At 45.3% G+C, this 12,124-nt stretch overlaps 1 protein-coding gene across 2 annotated transcripts in view; it reads left to right on the forward strand.

Annotated features, from left to right (window-relative positions):
- Nucleotides 1–3,109: 3,109 nt before the first annotated feature.
- The window catches only part of PTPRN2 (protein tyrosine phosphatase receptor type N2), a 1,585,109-nt gene continuing 1,576,094 nt past the window's right edge, over nucleotides 3,110–12,124 (forward strand). For both annotated transcript variants that reach the window (XM_033931599.1, XM_033931600.1), the window contains exon 1: nucleotides 3,110–3,350. In XM_033931599.1, coding sequence (XP_033787490.1) covers nucleotides 3,269–3,350 — 82 coding nt within the window. In that variant the 5' untranslated portion in view covers nucleotides 3,110–3,268. The remainder of the gene's footprint in view (nucleotides 3,351–12,124) is intronic.

Raw genomic sequence — 12,124 nt, forward strand, 5'->3', positions numbered from 1 at the left:
CTCCTTAAAATGGGTCACTTCATCCATTAAATATCTAGGGATAAACTTCAGTAAAGACCTACTTACTTCTGCTAAAATTAATATGGACCTCATTTTGCATAAATTAAAACAATCCATCCTCCCTTGGACTCCTCTGCACCTTTCTTGGTGGGGGAGACTGGAATCTCTCAAGATGGTATTAGTCCCTAAGATTCTCTACCTTCTGAACATGTTTCCATTACTTTTTCCAACTCCATTTTATAGGTCTCTTGAATGTCTACTTGCCGGATTCTTGTGGCACAATAAATCACCCAAAATATTACTATTGAAACTGAAAAACCCTAAGCTTTTGGGTGGAATAGATTTCCCTGATCTACTTCTCTATCATAAGTCATTCCTACTGCGCCAAGGCCTTAAGTGGATCCTGCCTTCACACATATCAGCCTTACCTAGATGGCTTTCTTTTGAAAACCATTACATTTACCCAACATCCCTTTCTAAAATGCTGGGCATTTCGCTCTCCAAGCAAGGAAAAACAAATACCATTATAAAAAGTACCTACAACTCTCTAAGCTTTCTAGATGCCACCTTAAAAAACCCTATTTCCAAGTCCTTTAGCATTCCACTTTGGAACAACCCCGTCATTTTGATTGACAAAAAAATGGTCTCTTGGACCTCATGGCAATCACTTCATATCTGGGATATCTCATTTTTTATAGATCCTGTAACTAAATTCTGGATCCCCTTTTCTCAGGCTCAATTTACCCACTCTTTGACTGATTCTCAGTTCTTTCCCTGGTTACAACTGAGATCTTCTCTCTGTAAGAGTTCTATTGATATTTCTTCCTTAGAAGGGTCTGATTCTATTTTTGATCTCTCATTGAAATTATATGATGGCGGGCATGTTACCTTCAAAATCTATAGACATTTCAAAACAATTAGCTCTCCTAAACTCACATCTCTCCATTCAGCTTGGAAATGTGACAGTCAAACTGAAATTTATGATTCAGACTGGGATTCTATTTGCCACTATCTCTATAAAACTTCTAAATCGGCATCTACTAGTCATCCCTTTTCTTCCTCTTACACCGGGCCTTGTGGACCCCTATCGTTCACATAGAATTGATTCTACATATTCTAAGTTATGCTGGTCTTGTGGTCCGTAAGTGATCTAAAACAGGGAAGGGGTAAAACATGGACCTGACGGACCTTGTGGATCTAAAACCGCACGTCCTTAAAAATCTGAGGTCCGTGCCACTTGTAGTTTCTGGCTCTGACAGACCCCTATGACAATTTAGCTCTGACGGATCCGTCTCAGCATAGAGAGGGAAAAGTATTAGGATCCGTCAGTGCTAAAATGCCACAGAGGTCTGTCAGAGCCAGAGACTAGTGCGGGAGCGGCTCTAAAACGAATCCTCAGATTGACGATATTTTGGTAATTTGATGAATTCAAGGGCTGCAAACCATCCGGAAGCGCTACTCATGGATCGGCATGGCAACACTCATGATACCCCTTTGAATACTTTCTGAACAATACAGTGATTTTTGCTTAAGGGCCACTCCACTCAGTTTCCTTCATTATTTGCAGGAGGGGAAATCTCTCCTGCAAAAGATACCAGTGGCGGGCACCCAGCCCAACTGCCGGGCTCTATAAACATTCAATTATTGCCAGCAAAGTAGCATGAAATTTGCATTTACAGCTTAGCACGTATAAGATTTTCTGTGCTCTTTAAAGAGTATATACATTGTTTGTTTTCAGTAAATTTAAAAATGTGAGGTCCACGCCACTTTTAATCTTTGGCTCTGACAGACCTCTATGACATTTTAGCGCTGATGGATCCTAATACTTTCCCCTCCCTATGCTGAGACGGATCCGTCAGAGCTAAATTGTCATAGAGGTCTGTCAGAGCCAGAAACTACAAGTGGCACGGACCTCAGATTTTTAAGGACGTGCGGTTTTAGATCCGTCAGGTCCGTGTTTTACCCCTTCCCTCTTAAACACCTTATCTTTAAGTGCTCATATTTATAAACATATTGGCAGAATGTCTGGGCTACTATTACTGAGATCTTACCCATTTTTTTAAAATATCTCCCTTAAGATTCTCCTACTAAAAGGGAATTACTTTGTTATCACTCTACCAGAATCCTCATGTCGTCTTCTTGACACTTTATTGGGCAGGGCTTTAAAAATTGTTTGTACATTCTGGAATGATCTCTCGAAGGTTTTACATTCACATTGGTGGGATTTACTATGTCTATCTTATAGATATGAATGTTTGGATACTGTTCAAATGTCCTCTCTTATAAAATGGTTAATGCTCAAAAAATATCTGATGTTGGGGCCTGATTCTTGTACAACTCAATCTTCTTCCAACAGGTAGCTTGCAGTTTTTTTTGTGTTGATGAAACTTGTATATCTTTGGAACTATTTTGGTTTTTATATTTCTGCTTTTCTCTGTTTTGAAAATTTTAAATAAATAAACTAAGACAAAAAAAAATTGACTACACATAAAAAGTGGCAGAGACCACTGATTTTTAAGGACGTACGGGTTTAGATCCGCGAGGTCCGTAAGGTCTGCGTTTTACCCCTTCCCACACTGGACTTCTCCACTCCATTAAGGACAGGATAAAAGCAGGAGGACTAAACTGCAACATTACTAAATCTCTTACAAAGCTAGAAAAACGTTTGGCTCTCCTACAATTCTGGCAATTACATTACAATTAGGCGAGATAAAGAAAACACTGACATACCCTGGGGATTCTTTGGATCCCCATCATTGTTTGATGACAAGATAAAAGTATTTTTAGGAATTACCATAAAGCTAGCCAGTGTTCCCCCATAAGATAGAAGTAGGTCACTGAGGAAAGCGAAATGGCAGGGCTCCGGGAACACGGGGGTGGGGGGCGGGGGAGGGAAGAAAGCCCAGCTCGAACCAGTGCGATGATCAAACACTACGATCGCCACGCGCCGGCCGTCTAATAATCCGCTCTGCTCCCGACTACCCCGCCCTTCCCCGTGACGTTCAGCTAGGGGGCGTGTCTGGGCGGCGCGGGTCGCTGTCCTGGGTGTTGAAGGTTCGCGGGAGTCGCGCGCTGCTGCTGCCGCCGCAGGAGGAGGGAGACGGGCAGAGGGAGTGCGGCCAGCGCGGAGCCTGGGCAGCCCCTGCCGGCCCTTGCAGTCCCCTAGCGCTCCCCCGTTACCCCAGGAGGCTGATCCAGGAGATTGGCGTTGACGGTGCCGGCTCGGATTCTTCAGCGCTGCAGGGCGAGAGCTGGCGATGGATCGCTCATGATGGAAGTGCTCTGCCTAGCCCTGCTCGTCCTCTCCGCTCTCCAGCACCCCTTCGCCGTTCTGGCAGACAGGAAATTTGGTGAGTACTCTCGTGCCTTCACCCCCGATTGCCCCGTCGTGACAGCCCCAGCTCTCCCCGCTTGACTTCTTGTTTCATTTGGTAGCGTGTGGCTCCCGCCTGATGAGTGTCCGAGGGGCAGGCGGCGGCTGCAGCCTAAAGGGAGGAGGAGTTCGGCGAATATAGAGCAGGAGGTGACAGCTTTGGGCTTTTTTTTTTTTTCCTGGAGAGTTACAGGTGCATTAAGGCTGTGGAGCTGCATTTGCCCTTGCGGGGGGGGGGGGGGGGCAAAGCCCGGAAACGGCATAAACTACGTGGCAGCAATCGATCGTTCTGGTTAGGGTGCAGGATGGAGAAGTGTTTTTATTCCCCCTCCCCCCCCCCAACTGTATTAGCCGCTGGGAGATCTCTCCTGGAGTGTTTGGTTGGTTTTTTTTTTTTTTCTAAAACACTACCTTCTCCCTCCCCTCCCCCCTGCTTCTTCCAGTTCGATAGTCCGTTTGCTCCTCGGTTTTTAAATGCTGGTGAGAATCAATTTTTTCAAGCCAAGCTAGGCTGTCGTGCGGGAGGACTTCAGGCCTGCACGTATGGGGGGGGGGGGGGGAGGGGGCATTGCATGTTTGTGACATGTAGGGCAGGTATCAAGGAAAACGGCTGCTTTTTAGGAATGGAAGCTTTAATGGAAGTGGCACGCGCTGCAGTCCGCAGAAATGGGATTCCGGTAGCAGTTACGCCTCCCACGGCTGCGTCTCACCTTTGTCAGCGCCCTGGTAGAGCGTTCAGCCTACATGTGATGTCCTGTAGCATACTTCTAGGAAAAAAAAAAAAACCCCGACCACTTTCTCTCAACCAGCAGATGAAACAGATGGGCTAAGGGTTTATTTACAACAGCACCATTTCCTAATCGGAGGAGTTTCTTTTCCCTTGGGGGGTGTCCTCCGGCTTCTAGAGTCAGATCTTGCACGGAGGGCAAAAAAAAAATGCAACAAAAAAAGAGATACAAATCGAGAATTCTCCCCCTCCCCCAAGAAATCCTGGTTGTGCAATCGCAAATCAAAACATCTCTAAGGCCATAGAAAAGAGCAGCTTTTGCCTTGGTTGAGGGTTATGTAATCCCAGCGTGGAGCTGGCGCGTCACGCATGGGAGTCAGCCTTGGGGGGTGCCAGTGGACGTTGAGCACCCCCCCCTCCCTTTAAATCGAGCACGCTCCTTCATGGTGTCTAGGGAGGGGCAATTTGATTCGGTTTGGCGTCCCCCCCCCCCCCCCCCCCGTCGTTTTGAAATGTTGGCATCACGCCATTTGAACAACAACCAAAAAAAGAGTGAAAGGGGACGTGGTGCCTGTAAACTCAAAGATCACAAAAGCTGAATGACGCAGTCAATTGGTAGTGTTGGTACCCGAAGTACAAGATGATGCTCATCAAGGGACCCGCTGTGTAACTTCTTAGCGTAGATAGTTTCTCTTAAAGAGCCTTCATTGTATGTTTTGTTTTTTTTAACCCTTTTTGTTTTCCATTTGCACTATGTCCCTAACCGGAAAACTTACCTATTTTGAAGCACTCATTGCTGACGCCACTGGAAATGGTGTCACCTCTCTCTTAGGGACAGTTTACCTTTGGCTCCTCGCCTTCATCTAGGCTCCCCTTCACCTAACACTCAATAAAATGAGAGCACACTGGCTGAGAAATTCCGGGTTCAATTACCTACTAAATTTAAAGGCCTACTAAAAAGCTGGCTGTTTAATTGACCCTTTTCATAATCACATTATCTCATTCCCTGGAATTTATCTGGACAAGGAACATGTTAAGTAGAAATTAAGTGGATACCGTTCCCCAACCTTTTATTTCCTTACCCTTCCTTTTTATTTATTTTTGAATTGTATTTAATCAATTTTTCCCCCCTCCTCTTCATCAGTGTTTTTACGTCATAATTGTCTTTAATGTCCTGTTTGTTGGAAATTTTTTATTTTTTCTATTTTTAATTTTGTAAATCGCATTGGATTTGGATACTGCGATTATATCAAATATTTTAAATAAACTTGAAACTTCAATAGACAATATGTTGTATTTTTTTTTTTTGTAACAGGAGCAAGTGGATTGCATTTATTTATTCATTATTTGAGATTCCACTCATGCCTTTTTTATTGGTAGTTGAAGGTGAATTAAGGTACAGTGGGTATTTACAATCTGAGGGCTGGATTTGTTAACTTGCCTTAATTTGCATGTTAAACACACACACAAGAATGGGTTATCCTTAAACAAGCCCCACTGAGAATAATAGGGCTGGTGTTACATCGTATTAAGATGCGTTAAAGTGTTAACCACCGCACTAATAAATTATAGCCCTAAATTTGTATCTGGAGCAGAGGACAGTGAGTAAACTGTTTTGCCCAAGGTCACAAGGAGACACAGAGGGAGAAGCCATGGTTAGATCGTGTGTAGTTAAAATACATTGGCTTTTCAGAAATTCACATTTTAACAGATACCCCAAAAAAACCAAAGCAGGGGGGGGGGGAGTTTATCTTATGTCCCATCTCTGATACTTGTTTAAATAACTGTTTTTATTCAATTCAGTAAAATAGAAACTTTTACTTAATTACTTGTAAGGATAATATGCTCAAATGCATGGAAGATTAGATGTGCCCAATTCAGTGCAAAAGGTGGTGAAAAGACTGTATAACTTCTAAAAAGAGTGACTTGTATTCCACTGTCCTTTGTATTTGTTTCTTCACTGTATTTACATAAATCTAAATGGTTTCTTTAGAAGAAAAAATGATGGATTTAGGTTGGAAAGTAGCCATATCTATTTCTATAGAAGTTTCTCTGGGAAAAGGAGCAGCTGGTGCACTGCACATAAGGCTGAGGTAACCACATGGGCAAGAGAGCAACTGCTGTTAAACCCATTAAGTTTATGGACTTAGGAGAAGATTTGCGGTAAAATCTGATTGGTCACTGTTGTGGCCCCTACTGTAACGATTTCAAAAAGGCAAGCCATTCTTAAAAAAACGTGCATGCAAATGAGTTTCACGGAGGGTCACTAAATAAGCATGTGCTGATCACTGGATCAGCACATATACAGAATACACCCACAAAAAAAAGACCCTAAATCGAACATTGATAGGAGGGATGTCACTCACTCCTGTCACCGGCATCAAGCAACCCACCCGACACCCTGCACCGGCAGTAGGAGGGATGTCCGCTCCCTCCTGCCACCGCTGTCAAACAACTCCCCTGACACACATGCACCCCCCCCAGCAGCAGGAGGGATGCCCACTCCCTTAGTGACTCCAACGACCACCCCATGCCTCTGATGACCCTCTGCCCCCTTACTTTGCTCACAAAGGCTGGCTGGAGGAATGGCTACTTCCTCCAGCCAGCAGGCCCGCCTCTTTAAAATGGTGGGCCTTCCACTCCCTAGTGCATCCTGGGATGTATCGAGGAGGGGCCTAAGGCTCTGATTGACTCAGGTTGCTTAAGGCCCCTCATATGGGAGGGGCCTTAGGTATCTGGGCCAATCAGAGCCCTGGTGGGCACATAAGACACACCTATAATACACGTGCTTAAGAAGCATGCTTTCCCCCCAAAAAAAACCCCTATAATTTATGTGAATCTTTTAATTTTTTTTTATGAGCCATAGTCAAAACATATGCCAGAGGTTCGCTTTTCACAGTGTCAGCACAATACTGACATCCCTGGACCCAGTTCCTGATTTTTGGTCTCCAAAACCCAACGCCGCGCTTGGAGAATCACTCGGCGATGAAGAATCGCCCGGAGTGCTCGTTCAAATATTGATGAGTCAATTTGCATGGCAGAATTGAAGACTGCTAAGAAGTTTGGAAAAGACCACAATAAGCCATTTTGATAATTCACCGCTAAAATACATGCATGCTAAACCTGCTGGAGCAGGTTTAGCGACCGTGTTAAAGGCAACCTTAAGTTTTGAGAATCTTCCCCTTAGTTATAAAAATTAAGTAGCCATAGGTACAGTTTCAAAATACTGGGTCAGGTTTCACAGTCAGAGCTTAGGTACTATGGAAAGTTTTGAAAGGAAAAAGAGCTCTGCTCCCCCTATGAAAACATGTTATATAATAACCTTTCTTATGTGTATTATCTGAAAGCAGTACTTGATTATACCTATCAGATCTGTGGTATCTTAATACTGTGGAAACATAAACCTCACCTGCCATATGGAACAGGCACAGCATATTTTTTTTCGTTGTGTCTAAATTAGAAATGATGTTATGTGGTTGATTTAACTCTTTAGCTGCCCTTGGCTAGTTACCCGTTCTGCCTATTGGGAGCTCCACCCCGATGTTGACTGGAAATCTGGTTTTTAAACAGCGGAGCTCACTGATAGCGCTTAGCAATGGGATTACTATAGGCGAACCACTGCTCCACTGGGAATTAGTAGCTATTAAAATCAAGGCATTCCAGGATGTTATGACATTAAGTAGTAAACTATGATCTATCCTATATAATAAAAGACTAAGCGCACATGCGCACTTAGGATTTCGTGTTGCCTGCCGCTGTGGTGTGTGTTCCGTGGCAGCCAACCCAGCGGCAGGGAACATTATGGCCACTCCCCTCCTCCCGCCCTCACTCACCCTGGAAGCCAGGCAAGCTCTCTCCCTGCCTGCGTCCTCGGCAGGGAACACACCTTGGCCCTCACTCGCCGCCGCCGCCGCTGCTGATCCTCCTGTGAAGAGCAGCCTGCGATGGTGGCCGGCTTTAGTGAACCTCGCAGGCCGCTCTCCAACTCGGAAGCACGTTCCCTCTGACGCACGGGATCGCGTCAGAGGGAACGTGCTACCGAGTTGGAGAGCGGCCTGCGAGGTTCGCTAAAGCCGGCCACCATCGCAGGCTGCTCTTTACAGGAGGATCAGCAGCTGTGAGAGGAGCCGCCGCCGGCACTTTTAAAACTTAAAACAAAAACCTTCGGCCACAGCAGGCCGGGAAGGGAAGGGGGAGGGGCCGAATGGAGCAGGCCAGATTGCAGGGAGGGGCCGAACGGAGCAGGATAGCTCAGGTAAGAGAAGGGAATTGCTTCAGCAGGGACCTGGAGGGAAGGGAAATATCTGCTTCTGCAAAGGAAAGGCTGCTTCTGCAAAGGAAAGGGGGGGGAGAGAAGGGAATGGGGAGTGGGGGAAAATGCTGCTTCTACTTCACAGGGACCTGGAGGGGAAAGGAAATACCGCTGCTGCTTCTGCAAAGGAAAGTGTGTGTGTGTGGGGGGGGGGGGGGGGGAGAGACAGAAAGAAATACAGACAGACAAAGGAGGCCATGGAGAGAGACAGACAGAAATAAAGACAGACAGGGGACCAGAGAGACAGACAGAAAGAAAGACAGAAAGGGTGCCAGGGAGAGAGAGAGAAAAATAGCAGGAGGGAGAGAGACAGAAAGAAAGGAAGAAAGAGAAGGAGCAGGGAGAGAGACATAAATAAAGAAAGACAGACAGGCATATATTCTAGCACCCATTAATGTAACAGGCTTAAACACTAGTTAAATATATTTAAATCAAGCTGTACTAAGATTTCTATATACACACACAAAAAATAGTTTTGTTGATCAAGCCTTTCTTTCCTTCCAACTGAAAAAAAGGAAGGGAAATCTAAAAAAGTCCTCTACTTTGAAAAAAAAAAAAAGTTTGAAACATGCATAAACCAATCTGTCCACATTAGGCAATTTTGTAGTTTTCCTGTCATTTTGGACCAGGCTTGTGCAAATTCAGTCCCTGAAGGCTCCAAGTACACTGGTTTTCAGGATATCCCTAATGAATATGCATGAGAGAGATCTGCATACAGTGGATGTGGTGGCAGGAAATTGCTCAAACGATCCCGGTTTGGAAGTCTCACCATTACATGCGGTCATTATGAATGTTATGATGACTTATGAGAAAATTAAGTAGAAGTGGAGCCGTCACCAAGTCAAGCTCCCGAAGACGCCTATTGGTGAAACACAGAACTGTGTCGAGCTTTGATGTTTGCGACAAGCAGATGGAGGAACTTTAAAGATTACAATAGATGCGATTTGTGAAGTAGAGTGGAGTAATAATAAGGATTGCAGCCACCCGTCTCTGCGGGGGTTGCATATGAACTTCACGCATTGATTTAACTGCTCGTTCATAACCCGTTTGCACTGCTTTCATTGAATGCTAATAGATCTCATGAATATTCATTGGGGAAATCCTGAAAACCCAACTGGATTGCGGCCCTCGAGGGCCGATATTTGACACCCCTGCACTAGAATCATGCCTAGTGGCACCTAACTTCACTTAGGCATAGCTAGTAGGCATCCTAGTGTTAGACACCGGTATATTATGCCAGGTGATGCCTAAGTCCTATCGTGCCTATTCTCCGCTCCTAATCATGCCTACTTTGCCAGTAGGCCCCACTAGGGACCACTCTGAGTTCCACATGGAAATCTTTATTAATTGTTTTTTAAAAACTTTTTAATGAATTTTTAATATGTGGTCAATTACCACGCTAGTTAAGCTTATTAAATAATTTTGAGTTCCACTTGGAACTCCGCTAGGTGTCTCCAATCTAGTGCTGGCACTCTTCAACATTAATGGTTTACATTCAGCCCCAGCACCGCATTCTTCTAAGACTCGGACTGATGAAAATGAATGCTGTACTTTTCAACCAAATTTGGGAGCAGATCTCAGATCTGTGAGTAAACTAATTAGTCAATTAAGTACTAGCTATTGGAGTTCTTGTTAACTCCATTAACATAAGAACATAAGAAGTTGCCCCCGCTGAGTCAGACCAGAGGTCCATCTTGCTCAGCGGTCCGCTCCCGCGGCAGCCCATCAGGCCTAGTGCCTGAACAGTGATCCCCGATTAATTTTATAACTTACCTCTAATCCCATTAATTTGCCAGTTGTTCAATTATGCAAACTTATGCTGGCTTTTACAAAGCTGTGGTAGAGGTTTCTAGTACGGGCCGTTGAGATAAATGCTCTGGTGTTCATAGAATTCCTATGAGCGTCGGAGCATTTACCTCGCTGGCCTGCAATAGAAATCTCTACCACAGCTTTGTAAAAGGAACCTTCAGCTTTGTAAAAGGAGCCTTTAATCGGCAGTAAAAAAGAGCCCAAGAGCTTGTCTCGATGGGCGACTATAACAATGGGCTGGATGGCCCAAGTAGTCACCCATAGGGAGACAGTTTGTAAGGGCATGGGGGAGGTAGTAGGATAAGAGAGGATAGGAGGTAGAAGGAGGGACTTGGTTTCCCGCCAGGAAGGGATGGATGGAACAACTGGAAGCAGGGCATGATAGGAGGGGGGTTGGAGGTTGCATGTCTCCGAGGAACAGCTCGCATCCCTGTCCCTCGGGGACAACTTTCCTGCCCACCCTCCTCTTTGGATATAGAGTTCGATCAGGTGATTTGGGGGGGGTTTAGGGCTGTCGCAGCGGCGGTAACCCGAGCTACAAGGTTTTGGCTCATCGGAAGATGAGCGGGTGTTTGGCAGTCAGCTCAGCTGAGTGGTGATGCCACGGGTCAGGTGACCCTGTAAGGGGGCGGGCATGACGGTCCATGCCTACACCCATAGGCTCATCTGGGGTTGAGTGGTTAAGGGGAAGGGAGCTCAAGTGAGCAAATATGTCTTGAAGCCTGTGACACGGAAGAGGGGCATGGAGATCCATGCCACCCCCTTGGCTCTTGCTGATATAGCATGGTCAGGGGATTACAAATGTGAGTTCTGTAAAATTGTAATGTCTTGTAACTCAGGATGAAGTAATTGTTCATTGCTTATTGGTAGTTCCAATTAACAAAGCTGCGGCCTGATTATTACCATCAATAAAGTGACTGTGTTTTATTTATCATTGACATTATTGCTGAGGATATAAGTGCATGAGTACAACGAGGGGGTTTTGTATTCAGGGGGTGGGAGATGGGTTAGAGGGGGGGTTGAGGGGACGACAACTTGGCCATTCCAGATCCATATGTTATTAGGAATTTAGCCTGGATCTGCTCTACTTGTATGCTTTATTCTTTAACATGTGCACCTAAAGTTCAGAGCAGTCAACTCCAAAGGGGTAATGACCATGGGAGGGGCAGGGAAAAATGTTTGAATACCTGAATAAATTCATGTAAACCATTCTGAGCTTTCTTGGGAAAATGGTATAGAAAAATGAACGAATAAATAGTGTGAAAAGTTTCAGCCTCTGATAACCAGAGCTGGTATTGTGATGTCATAATGCCTCATTCTACCAGTGCTTAAGAGCAGGGGTCTTCAAAGTCCCTCCTTGAGGGCCGCAATCCAGTCGGGTTTTCAGGATTTCCCAATGAATATGCGTGAGATCTATGTGCATGCACTGCTTTCAATGCATATTCATTAGGGAAATCCTGAAAACCCGACTGGATTGCGGCCCTCAAGGAGGGACTCTGAAGGCCCCTGCCTAAGAGTCAACCTCATCAGTGAGAGGGGACTTGATCGAAACATTCAAGATAATTAAGGGAATAGACAGTAGATAAAGACAGGTTGTTCACCCTCTCCAAGGTAGGGAGAACGAGAGGGCACTTTCTAAAGTTAAAAGGGGATAGATTCCATACAAACGTAAGGAAGTTCTTCACCCAGCGAGTGGTAGAAAACTGGAACGCTCTTCCGGAGGCTGTTATAGGGGAAAACACCCTCCAGGGATTCAAGACAAAGTTAGACAAGTTCCTGCTAAACCAGAATGTACGCAGGTAGGGCTGGTCTCAGTTAGGGCACTGGTCTTTGACCTAAGGGCCGCCACAGGAGCCGACTGCTGGACACGATGGACCACTGGTCTGACCCAGCAGCGGCAATT

Source organism: Geotrypetes seraphini, chromosome 2 (assembly GCF_902459505.1).
Source record: "Geotrypetes seraphini chromosome 2, aGeoSer1.1, whole genome shotgun sequence".
In the NCBI taxonomy this organism is placed as follows: Eukaryota; Metazoa; Chordata; class Amphibia; order Gymnophiona; family Dermophiidae; genus Geotrypetes; species Geotrypetes seraphini.